At 33.1% G+C, this 13,516-nt stretch overlaps 1 protein-coding gene across 1 annotated transcript; it reads right to left on the bottom strand.

Annotated features, from left to right (window-relative positions):
- Window positions 1–6: 6 nt before the first annotated feature.
- Window positions 7–12,609, bottom strand: LOC148306988 (uncharacterized). Its single transcript, XM_088264117.1, has 10 exons — window positions 12,427–12,609; window positions 11,986–12,101; window positions 10,417–11,167; window positions 10,084–10,240; window positions 9,144–9,248; window positions 8,052–8,206; window positions 6,040–6,164; window positions 3,706–3,957; window positions 2,205–2,339; window positions 7–1,342 (listed from the first exon to the last, which is right to left on the bottom strand). The coding sequence occupies exons 1-10, from the start codon at window positions 12,529–12,531 to the stop codon at window positions 1,246–1,248; spliced, it is 1,998 nt and encodes a 665-aa protein (XP_088120243.1). The 5' UTR covers window positions 12,532–12,609; the 3' UTR covers window positions 7–1,245.
- Between the last annotated feature and the right edge of the window lie 907 nt (window positions 12,610–13,516).

Here is a 13,516-nt window from a genome sequence, read left to right as displayed (position 1 = left end):
TAAATTAACGAAGGAATTCACTATATCCACAATATTATCCTCCATTTATGTAGTATGATTTGATATGAAAAATTTAAAAAAAAACTTGTACAAGATTTTTTTTTTTTAATTGAATACAAACTGTATTTTCATCTATTGATGAGAACATCTGTAGTTCTCAAAACTAGTCGTGTTTACTTTGATAACTCAAAAAAAGTGGTCTTACACAAATGTTTTATTTTTTACATTTCATTGTGCTATTCCACAAAGTTTATGCCAAATCAATAGTAAGTATGCTAGTCGTGGATACATACTTTGATAAATTCAAAAAAGTGGTCTTACACAAATGTTTTATTTTTTACATTTCATTGTGCTATTCCACAAAGTTTATGCCAAATCAATAGTAAGTATGCTAGTTGTGGATACATACTTTGATAAATTCAAAAAAGTGGTTTTCCACAAATGTTTTATTTTTTACATTTCAATCATCGTGCTATTCCACAAAGTTTATGCCAAATCAATAGTAAGTATGCTATTCGTGTATACATACTTTGATAAATTCAAAAAAGTGGTCTTACACAAATGTTTTATTTTTTACATTTCAACCATCGTGCTATTCCACAAAGTTAATGCCAAATCAATAAATAATGCTTAAGGCAGTATGCTAGTCGTGTATACTTTGATAAATTCAAAAAAGGGGTCTTACAAAACACAAAAGTTTTATTTTTAAATTATCGAGTTATTTTACAAAGTTAATGAAAAATAAATAATTTTGAGAAATAAAAAGACTTTGTTTTTTGATCCACTCACAATGTGAGTGGATCAAAAAAGAAAGTCTTTTTATTTCTCAAAATAATATATCAATATGATCCACAGAGTTAACGCTTTCAATATTCAAAACAAAAAATAAATAAGTAATACTTAAGTTACAAAGGTAGTATTTTACGAGAATATAACTAAAACTTTGTTTGTACCCACTTGTTTCAGTACATGTCCATCCCTGAAGATGACAAGCTCCTTGTCAAAACCGGTAGGAGATAAGTACCAAAAATGAAAGTGGTCAAAAACAAAGTTTTAGTTTTATTTTATAAAGAACTATAAGGCTTCGCACGCTTCTGGTACATGCGTAGATCTGTTGCGATGATATTTTTGGTCCATCCTGTTTCATAACGAGTCCTCAGAGTCAGTTTTGATCTCCGGGGCACTTTTGGCTGTAGGCATCGCGGCCGCAATTCTGTCCCGAGGACATTGCGGCTGGGTGGGCGGTCAGAAGCAAGTCTTCAGATGCATTGACAGAAGACCTCGGGCGACGAACCCTTTCTTACAGTTCTGACACGTGTAGGGACGGGCGCCAGAGTGATATCTAGAAATTAAAATATATTCAGAAAATACTTTGTTACATTTTTTTTCTTTATTTTAAATTCTTTTGCATTACATGACATAAATTCAAGACAAAAAAATATAATAAAATATAAATATAAATACAAAAAAAGATCCCACAAAGGCATGGCCTGTGTGTGGGTATACAATATAATTTAGGTCATAGTAAAGGGTATAAGGGTATAGGTATAATAAGTAGAACTAGAGTAATAGTGTTAATATAACATGATTTCAGATTTCAAATATCGCTCACTCCTTTCAACAACGTCAGAAATCAAAAATCGTCAATTTTGAGTTGTGCATGTTTTCGGAATGCCCAGAAAATGTACTATATCCCAGCAAAAGCGGCATAATTTTAACTAAATATTTACCCGCTACAGGGCAGAAACGGTTGTTTTTGCATTTTAAAGAATAGGTATTGTTTTATTTATTTTTTTTAAATAAACTACATATTTTTCAAATGGAGAAAAAACCTTCAGGTTTTATTTTAAAAGATCTGTTGCACAGTAAAAAGATCAATAAGTGGCTTGATATTCATTTTTAATACATTTCATTTTATTTTCAAACTTTAAAAACAATCTCCTGGAAAATCGAGTTTTTTTATTTATGTTCTTAAAAGGAGTGAGCGATATATCAAAAAACTTGATTTTTCAGGAGATCGTTTTTCAAGTTTAAAAATATAATACAATGTATTAAAAATAAATATCAAGCCACTTATTGAACTTTTTACTGTACAACAGATCTTTTTAGGTAAAACCTGAAGGTTTTTTCTCCATTTAAAAAAATATTAGAAGTGGAGATTAGGTTAAGTGGCGTGTTGATATCGGAATAGTGGCCTGAAGTACCTTTCGTGTATGACGAGGGTGGATCTCTGTGAGAATGCCTTCCCGCAGTGGGAGCACACGTGCGGCCGCTCCCCGCTGTGCACGCGCTCGTGCAGCGTCAGGTTGCATTTCTTCACAAAGCCCTTTCCGCAGGTTCTACAAACAAAGGAAAAAAAAGAAAAATCAGAATCTTGGACAAAATTTACATATAATATAATATACTTATAAGCCTTTATTTATATAATATTAATAAAAATATATATAGTTTAAAAGCGAACTTTATATATTTTTTACTTATATAAAGATTGCTTTTAAACTTTTCCTTGTGATGCTAAAAACTTCCGAGTGCAATGGTGATATGTATTTTGTACACCATATGAAAATGTGGTTAAATGGGAAAAATATTAATACATATTCCTTAATGTTGCTGTTATTGACCATAGTTGAAGTCAAAATGTAATAATTTCGTAATGTTAGCTCTGGTAGTACCTAAAAAAGAGAAAAGTATTTGAAAACGAGAAAAAAATACATTGTAAGCAGCCGCACTAGCTAGCGCAGCAACACAACCACCCTGAACAACGACTCTTGCGCAACTAAAATGAGACCGTCGGAAACTTATATTATAATACTTTTATGTAACATATATGTAACACATAAAAGTATTAAGGACGAATACAAAAATTCTAAGCCCATTTCTATTACGTTTTATATTGATATTCTCATTTAAAAGTCCAGTTGTAGTAAATACATATCACCGGTAGGGGAAGGTTTAGAGAGATTAGTCTCCTGTGATGTCGATTCCCACCTGTCAAGCTTGTGTATGTAATATGATTAACCGGTTAACTGCCAAAAGCGTCTTAAGACGCATAATTTTTTGTGAACGGAGCGCTGCTCATACAAAAATTACGTCTTAAGACGCGCCGTTTCAAATGGGCTTTTACAAAAGAAAATCAATTATTTTAAATGCACAAATATATTGAACATATAGTGACATCTATTGAGAATATCTTTGCATACTTAGAACTAAAGCAGAATATGTTTTTACCACTTTAAACGTAAATTAAAGAGAGCTTTGTCGTCGGAACAACTAATAGCGCTCAGGGTTGTCCAATAATCCCCGAGTTGCCGTCACTGCCGAATCTGATGACAGTGATTTTAGTGTCGATTCTGATGATTTTTTATTTTAAATTTTTTTAAATCATAGCGTGTGTGTGTGTGTATACTTTCAATATTAAACTAACATAAACAATTACTTTTGACATATAATTTACTTTTCATATTTTCTATGACAAATTTTGTGACAACCCTGCACCATGAACAATTAATTTTATGATTATGGATAAATGACTGGCGCGCTCTTCATTTATTTGGTAAGTTTTATGAATAAACGTTTTTACACTTTCAATAACGATATGTTTATGAGGTTTTATTTTTGTGATAAAATTTGCAGCGTGCTGGGTACCGCCATACATGTACCTGCCGGCAGTTAAAAGGTTAAATAAGTAAAATGTCAACTTCCCACCTGCAGATGTGCGGCTTCTCGCCGGTGTGCGTCCTCCGGTGGAACTTGAGGTGCTCCTTGGAGCTGAGCCCCTTGCCGCAGATGTCGCAGAGGACGCTCGCGCCCTCCAGCCGCGAGCCGTGCTCCTTGGCGTTGTGCGCGCGCAGCTGCTTGCGCTGCGCGAAGAGCCGCGAGCACGTCTGGCAGCGGTGCTTGTAGAGGCGCGGGGCCACCGCCTCCGGGTGGACTGTCTTGCGGTGAGACATCAAATATCTGACCAAAACAAAAACCAATAAATATATTTACATATATATATATATATATATATATATATATATATATATATATATATATATATATATATATATATATATTTATATATATATATATATATGTATATACATATATATATATATATATATATATATATATATATATATATATATATATATATATATATATATATATATATATATTCACTTCACTTCACTTCAAACCATTATCCGCACCCCAATGGTGCATAGGGCACTGCTTCATGTAAACGCAGTGTTATCTTAATCGTTTACACATGAAGGAAAGGTGATCAGCCCTCCGCTTTAGGTACCAGTCCAGGGTAATATTGAAAAAATATTATAGTGAAAAAATCACTTATATTTATTTGACCCCCCCTGGGAATTGAACCCGGGACCTCCAGAACGGTAGCCGAGCGTGCTGACCATTACAATACGGAGGCGGACAAATATATAATAAATATATTTTAAAAAATTTATTTAGTTAGCTTATATTACATTTAATACAAACTATTTTTTATACTTAATTTACATCATATTTATTTTACATATTTCCAACTTCTTGCAATTAACAAAACATTAATTTTTAAATTCTTTCAGACTCTTTTCATTCTTCATACATTCAGGCATCTCATCATACATTTTCAAACACTTTTACATTATTTCTTCAAAAAATAGCAGGCTTTATTCTTATTTCTAGTACTATGTTCATGAATTTTTTTGTTTAAAACTATTTTATCCTTAAAATATTTAGGTAAATTATCATTTGAAAAATTATATATAAAGATAAGCATATCATACATTAGTCTCTTTTTTACAGGTAACCAGTTGAGTTATTTTCTGATTTTTTATACATTCTTATATATATTTCTCTTAAGTACTATTCTCATAGCTTTATTTTTAATAATCTCTAATTTATTTAAATTTCCTTAATTTTCCAAAAATAATACTGGTGAGCAGTAATCTATATGTGAAATAATTATTGTTTTAGTATTATGAAGGTATGTGCATGTGAGAAGAGTTGAACCATCCAGACTACCCCATATTGAATTGCAAGGTAGACAACTACCAGGCAGACCACCAAAGAGATGGATTGATAGATGGGAATCAACATCACAGGATAGCCTCCTGCGATGTTGATCCTCAACTTTAAAAAAGGCCATAAGGCCTACACCAAGAAGAAGAAGATATTTTCTAGGGATGGAAAGATTGATGATGAAGGCATTAAAAGGGGAATGAATGCTGAAAACAGTGGTGAAAGGTGGACTGAAATCAGTTGTAGCAAATAAAACCTATTAGAGAAAGGTAACCCTTACGCCGTGGATCTTCCTCAAAAGACTCTTAGATGGTCAGCTGGAGTGTCCCTTAGAGACGAAATAAAGATGTTTTGAATATTGAAAGCATTAACTTTGTGGATCATATTGATATATTATTTCGAGAAATAAAAATACTTTGTGTTCTGATCCACTCACATTATTATTAACCAACTAGTTTCGGCAACAACCTGTTGCCCTCTTCAGGGTTATATTTAGTAATAAATGTAACCATGAAGAGGGCAACAGGTTGTTGCCGAAACTAGTTGGTTAATAAAAATGTGAGTGGATCAGAACACAAAGTATTTTTATTTCTCGAAACAATATACAAAATAAAGAGTTCATGCATTCGTGGAAGCTTGGCTGTAACAGGCATCAATAGTAAGGTAGGGGAAAGGCAAATGAGATGGTATAGTCACATGGGACGCAGAGAATGTGAACATATTATAAACCAGGCGATCGCCATGGATCTCCCTCGAAAGACATCTAAAGACCAAAAAAATCATGTATGCTGCAGAAAGATAACATGATTCGAAGGCATGGCCTAGGTGATGTTTGTCACCTAGGCCAAGAGCCTGGACATCATTCACCTTGTGTAATATCACTTTTAAAGTGCAATTACACAAAGTGAATGATGAATTATAAGAATGATAAGGATTATGGTGATTATTTACTGGCCTTTTTACTGACTACGTCGGTACTGAGGGATCTCTGTGTATGACGATGTGGATGTAAAATGCAAGGATAATGACCTGGAATATATGAAATCCTTCCCGCACAGGTCACAGTTGAACGGTTTGGCCCCCGTGTGCACATTCTGATGCTCGTTGAACCAAGTGAGCACATCGAAGCCTTTGTTGCAAACTTCACAAGTGTACTGAAAATGATAATAATAATTTAATAATTTTATTAATTGATTCGGCAGTAGCTTTGTGGTAATATTAATCCATTTTTAACTCTTACCACTCTGTAGGCCAGACATTCCACATACATACCTGGCGATTATTCCGACTCCTGACCTGACCTATTTGAAAGTATTTGAAATATTGGATCATGCCAAGCTTTTCTCTGCTTCTATTATCAACTACATTTACCTCATTACGTATTTTTTTTTTACTATACATACTTTCTTCACTCATTCGATTCATAGACATAAACCTTCTCAACAAACCTTTCTTAAGTGTCCCGTGGTTAGTGTCGCGGACTCTTTGTCAGAGTTTCTCGGCTCCAACACACTCTACCACAATTTGATACAATTTCTAATAATGAGCCGCTTAGGCTCACAGAAAAAGTATTAAATTGAAGAATTTTTGTGAATAATAAAAACTTCTCTTTAATTTGAAAAAAAAATTATCGATAATGCATATCTCAGCCTTAAATTCTTTCTCTATATAATAACCCAACCTTAAAGGCACTCTCACCTAACCTAAACTAATCTTCACTTTACACACGTGTTACATTCACCAATTCTACCCATTATTGACAACCACACTACTCGAATTCTTGGAAGCTCTATATATATGAACCAACTTTGAAACAATGTTCCTGAATCACTAGAACTTCACTAGAGACATCTATTGGTGAGATGAAAAGAAGCTATTTACTAAGCAGAAACTCTTTTACTAGTATGTGAAGTCCGAATCCTGGATTATAATCACATACATGAGAAACGCTAGAAAATATCATTTTCATTTTTATTATTTTAGCTTATAATTTGACAAGTTAATTTATTTACCACATTTTGAGTGTGTCCAAATACTTGTTCACAAAACTGGATTTGATCACATAAACCAGCCCATGATGGTTGTCAGCCCCGTGAATGCCCAGACTTCAATATTAAACTAACTCAATTCAATTAAATTCAAATCCTATACATTAAAATAATATATATATATATATATATATATATATATATATATATATATATATATATATATATATATATATATATATATATGTTTATATATATATATATATATATATATATATATATATATATATATATATATATATATATATATATATATATATATATATATATATATATATATATATACATATGGCAAGTGGCAATGGGCAGGACATATCTGTCGAAGAGACGACGGTCGATGGGGAAGAAAAGTATTGGAATGGCGCCCAAGAACTGGCAAACGAAGCATCGGCCGACCCCCTACAAGATGGACTGACGATATAAGAAGAATAGCGGGAGTGACCTGGATGCGAAAGGCGGAGGATCGAAGAAGATGGAGACTCATGCGGGAGGCCTACGTTCAACAGTGGACGGACACAGGCTGATGATGATGATGATGATATACATATATATATATATATATATATATATATATATATATATATATATATATATATATATATATATATATATATATATATATATATATATATATATGTATATATATATATATATATATATATGTATATCATCATCATCATCATCAGCCTGTGTCCGTCCACTGTTGAACGTAGGCCTCCCGCATGAGTCTCCATCTTCTTCGATCCTCCGCCTTTCGCATCCAGGTCACTCCCGCTATTCTATATATATATATATATATATATATATATATATATATATATATATATATATATATATATATATATATATATATGTAAGAACTATTGCTTAAGGTGTAGAAGAATCCCGCTTCGGAAAACTCAGACACATGGAACAGAACAATATCCATAGTATTGTTCAACGTAACCTAACCTAACCTAACCTTAATGGCAATATAAACTAACCTAATCTAACCTTAAAGTCGGGTTCATGTCTCTTGTGGTGGGACTGCAGGGCTCCCCTGTACACGGTGCTGTAATTACACTGTTCAAAACGACAGAATAACGTCTTGATGCCGTTATGAGCACGCCCGTGCAGAAGAATCTCGTACGCTCTCTTGTAGGAACGCCCTGAAAGAAAGACATACAATGTTTGTTACCAATGTGTATTTTTTTGTTGTTGATATTATATATATTAGTTGCCAAAGAAAATTCTCCTTGCCTATTATAAACAAGGATTTATAGCATATTTAGTTTATATCACTCACTCCTTTAAACAACGTCATATATCAAAAATCGTAAATTTTCAGTTGAGTGTGTTTTCAGAATGCCCAGAAAATGTACTATATCCCAGCAAATGCGACATATTTTTGACTTAATATTTACCCGCTACAGGGCAAAAAGTGTTTGTTTTGCATTTTGAAGAAAAGGTATTGTTATTTTTTTTTAATTTACTAAACATTTTTCAAATGGAGAAAAAAACCTTCAGGTCTTACCTAAAAAGATCTGTTGCACAGTAAAAAGTTCAATAAGTGGCTTGATATTTATTTTTAATACATTTTATTATATTTTAAAACTTTAAAAACATTCTACTGAAAAATCAAGTTTTTTGACCATAATATATATTTTCAAACCCTTATCTGCACCCAATGGTGCATAGGGCACTGCATCATATAAACACAGTGTTATAGATCTCTTGATCTATAACATTTTGAGTGTGTCCAAATACTTGTTCACAAATCTGGATTATCTTTAATTATAGGAGTTATATTTCATTTTATTTTTTGACATACATATTTTTCTTCATCTTTGAAGAGATGTCAAAAAAAAAAAAATAATAATATGTTATCTTGATCGTTAACACATAAAGGAAAGGTGATCAGCTCTGCCCTTCAGGAACATTAGAATATTAGAGTGAAAAATCACTTATATTTATTTGACACCCCCTGGGAATCAAATCCGGGATCTCCAGTACGGTAGCTGAGCGAGCTGACCATTACACTACATTACACGATTACGCCATAATATATATTTAGATAAAAAAAAAATTAAAAATCTAGAAACTTACCGCAAATATTGCAAGGAAATGGCCTAGAAGAGTCGTGCGATATGAGATGCCGACTCATAGCCCTCTTGTTGTCAAATATTTTTGAGCATTTCACGCACTGGAAGCCTGAAAAAACGATCGGTGTTGAAATTGTTATTTAGTAAACCTTTCCCTTCCGGTGCTAAAATAATACGCGCCTCCAGGTGTTGGGTAGTCACTACACAATAAGAAATTAGCAATTTTAAATTGGAAAAGTACGGACTAGCTATAGCTAATCCCCTTAATTAATTAGAAATGAAGTTTGACTTCATTCAATTATAATAATTTATATTTATTTGCTGAAAACATTAAAAAAAACCATGTGACAACGCTCATGAAACAAGCATAGGTCCGCTCTTGTCGGGAGCTCAAGAGCTACTGACCTAGAAGCTAGAGAACATTGAGCTTTGAGCTCCTCTCGCTTACACAGTGCATGTATGCAAGAGTAAGATGCGAATATAGTGTCGCGGTTCCCGCACACTCTTCACGCACTGTTTATATACATATAATACCTCGGATGTACACGATAAATTCTGATTATTATTGATATTATTTTTAAATCAATGCGTAAATATGTAATGGAGGAATACTTAAAATCTTAGCCTTGTATTTATTATATTTGTAGAGATATTATGGTTATTAGAAGCAATGTGTACTAGGTACACAACACCGGGAAGTGAAGGTTAAGGCAGCAGCAGGCACTTCGGTGGTTGGAGCGCTACGTGCAGGGCAGTCAAGGGATAACTGGAGAAGAGTCATTGCTTCCACAAGGGTCACAACCCTCAGCAATGAGGAATAAGACGGGTAAGAATAATAACCTCGTTAAATTCCTTTTCTAGGTTGATAACATCACTTATCTTTTTATTTCTGAAGGAAGGCTATTGAATTTTTTAAAACATAAATACAAACATAAGTTATTTACTTTTTGCTTTTTTTAAGTGATCGTTTAAAACTATGAACTTCTCTGCAAATTGAACATCAGTCTTCGTATCTGACTTCTTCTCCTCATCCAAAGACGGTTTGAAGTCACTACCGGATTCCTTGTTCTCATCCTTGGGGAACATCGATGGATTATCTACCTGGAATTAATATTTTTTTGTTTTTAGCTTATAATTTGACCAGTTAATTTATTTATTTGGACACACTGTGTTGTAAAAAAATATAAATGTTTATCTGTTTAAAATCTTAGTCGCGTATACAACGATAAACTGAAAAACTGGTTTTAAACAAACTTTTACTATATAAAAATTCTTACATGGTCTTTGTAATGTTGTAGCAAGTCCGTTCTGGAATTTTGATAAACGAAACACGTCAGGCACTGCCATTTCATCGCCTCCTTCGCCGTTCCCTCCGGATAGAACCACTTGTCCCCTTCATCTTCCTGCTTAAACTTTCCTTCTTCAATCTTCACCTCACACTCGACATGAACAGCATTCTCATCGCCGACCTTTTTGCTTTTCTTGAACTGTTTCTCTGCAATTTTGGTCGATCCTTTAGGCCTGCCCCTTGGCTTTTTTTCTTTGATTTCTTCAACGAGATCTTTCCTTCTCTTCTTTGCCTTTTTCTTTTTGTAAACGGCGTCGTTGGATTCATCCTTGATTTTTATTTTCAGCGGTTTTAATCTGATGTTATTCAAAGTTAAATCGTCGTCCGAGCTATATTGGTCGACATGATCGGTGTAACTGTAATTATCTTCATCAAGACATTCTTCTTTTATTTTTATATCTTCCTCAAATTTTTCTTCGACCAGTTGTACGTGAGCAATGTCTCCATTCTGCGGTACATCCATCAAGGTTAAATCCGTCTGCGTGCATATTGAGTTGTATTTTAAATCGAGCTGTTTGACTTTTGTGGAGAAATTGTTTAAAACGATGACACTTTCCAAACACGAACGTAGTTTAGAATAATTCGTGTCGTTCGGTTCTTCCTTGATTGTTTCATTTAAATTTGAATCAGGATGTTTCAATAGCGACGTCGCAGGTTTAACAGAATCCTCAGACACGAAGCTACAAAAGAAAAGAGAAAAAAAACTATAATAAGTTTAATATTTGAACTTCTGAAATAACTAAATAAAGTTAGCTAAAGTTAAAGGTAGATTATTTTTTGACATCTCATCAAAGATGAAGAAGAATATGGAGGTCTGGGCATTTACGGGGCTGTCGACCGTCATAGGCTGGTTTAAGTGATCACTTAACACACGTGTACACACAATATTTGGACACACTCATAATGTTGTTAAAGGTAGATAGAACTTGAACTTTGAAAAAAAAACATAAATTACAAATTGATGATAAAGAAGGCAAAGGAAAAAGGGAGTTTAGGGAAGGAGGTAGAGGAAAAAACTAAGGGAGGAGGTTTGATGGACAGTTAGGATTCTAATGAAAGATAGTAATGTCTCAGACGTTTCTTAAAAGTTGTTAAAGAAGATGCATTTTTTAAAAGGAGATATATTTAACTAACTAACTAACCATCACGCCGCTCCGCCGTAGGGGTAGGCAGAGAGAATAGAACGCCACACTACCCAGTCTTTGAAAACATCCTTCACCTCTTCCACATTCATGCATCTCCTCATACATACCCGACGATTATTTCGACCCAGCCGTTTTCAAGTATTTGACATGCCAATTTTTGCTCGGTCTTCCTCTGCTTCTTTTTCCAACTACATTTGCTTTTTAAATTTGTTTAAGTGTTATTTCCTTACTCATACGTTCCAAATGTCCAAACCACCTTTCGGAATTACTTCTGAACTAAATGTATTATATTGTACAAAACATAAAAAAGTCATCTTAGAGAAACATAAAAAAAATACATTGATTGTCCGTACCTTTTGATCAAATGCTTTTCAGCATCTATAACCTTAGAACAGTATTCATAAATATCATCTATTTTATTTGAACAATCGTTACAAATCTTTCGAGGCAAGTTGTCAGTTTTGGAGATCTGAAAAAATAAAGAAAAAAAACATTTTTTTTGAATTTCTGATTTGAATAAAAATGATTAAAAATTCCACGATTTAAGCACTGAAGAAAAAAATAGAAGTAAAAAAATGAAAATTATTATTTTATCTAATCTATATATAAAAAATAATAAAGTCAAAGTTAATAAAATATAATTATCCAATAGATGGACGCCAAGGATTAATATACAGAAACAGTTTCTTTTTCAAATTCAAAATACATATTATGTATTTTTTACGAATATACAGGGGACTACGTATTCGGTTGTCATACAGAAATAGGGAAAAAAATAATATGTCGCAACTCACTTTTATTGGGAGGCATGCCTCTATTTTCAAAAATATGCTCTTGTCGTCAAAAATCAGATGATTTACACATTGTTTACCGAGGCAAAGTCGACAGATCTCCGTCATAGTAAGGATATTTTGATAATAAACAATCTTTTGACATTTGCGCAAGACTTACGACTCGGCCATTTTTTTGACCTTGACATAAGAGTTGCCAAAATACATCTCAAAAGTAAACACTGGTGTTATTTATTATATTTAATTAAACGGGGTTAATTGTATATACGGAAAATTTACATTTAGGAGACTTTTTGATAAATAACTCGACACTGGCTATAACACCCAAGAAGGGTGAAAAGCCATCAAAAAAAAGAAGAAGAAGAAGACTTTTGATAGTCAAATCATGTGATTACCTTTAAATCCTGTCCTCATTAGTTTCAAAAATTAAATCTCAAATTTTATTTTACAATTTTATGTATAAAAAACATAAAATTTCTGTCTAGATAGTTCAAATCTTTTTGGATTTCAAGTACTTGGACTCGAAAACATTATAAACTTTCACGAAAGCGGTATGTAACGTCCTAATTGTGAAGGAATTTCATTTTAATTATTTTTTTATTAAAATCTCTCTTCTCGTATATGGTAACATAAAGTGCATTAATTTTTTTTAAATACTTTGGCTGATTTGTGAGTATGAATCGCGATTTAACATCGATGAGAGAATTGATGACAAACATGGAAATGCCCTTGTTATTTTTACATAATTTCAGAGACAGTGGAAAATTCGAAAACATAAGATCCCGGTACGATCCATGTCTAAAGATGGCTGAATCATATATGATTTCTTTATGAACAGAAAGACGGCTGCGGGTGATGAACTTAATTCCGTTCCACCCCGTCCAAAAATACCTCTGTGGTGGAAGCGACCGAAGTCACTGTCAAGGTTGATTACGGAAATTCATTACGTGCACAACGTATGAAGGAATCAATTCCATTGTATAAGTAGGATAATGGGGCTATTGTACGTTTAGATATGAGTCTGATTGTTGTGAACTCAGTGTGGAGTTGGTTATTGCTTCACGATAAAGGAAAAAAAAATACTGGTACGAGA

Source organism: Brachycentrus maculatus, unplaced genomic scaffold (genome assembly GCF_059751285.1).
Source record: "Brachycentrus maculatus isolate JH-2025_06_01 unplaced genomic scaffold, ASM5975128v1 h1tg000216l, whole genome shotgun sequence".
Lineage (NCBI taxonomy): Eukaryota > Metazoa > Arthropoda > Insecta > Trichoptera > Brachycentridae > Brachycentrus > Brachycentrus maculatus.
This window is presented reverse-complemented; position numbering and strand designations above follow the sequence as displayed.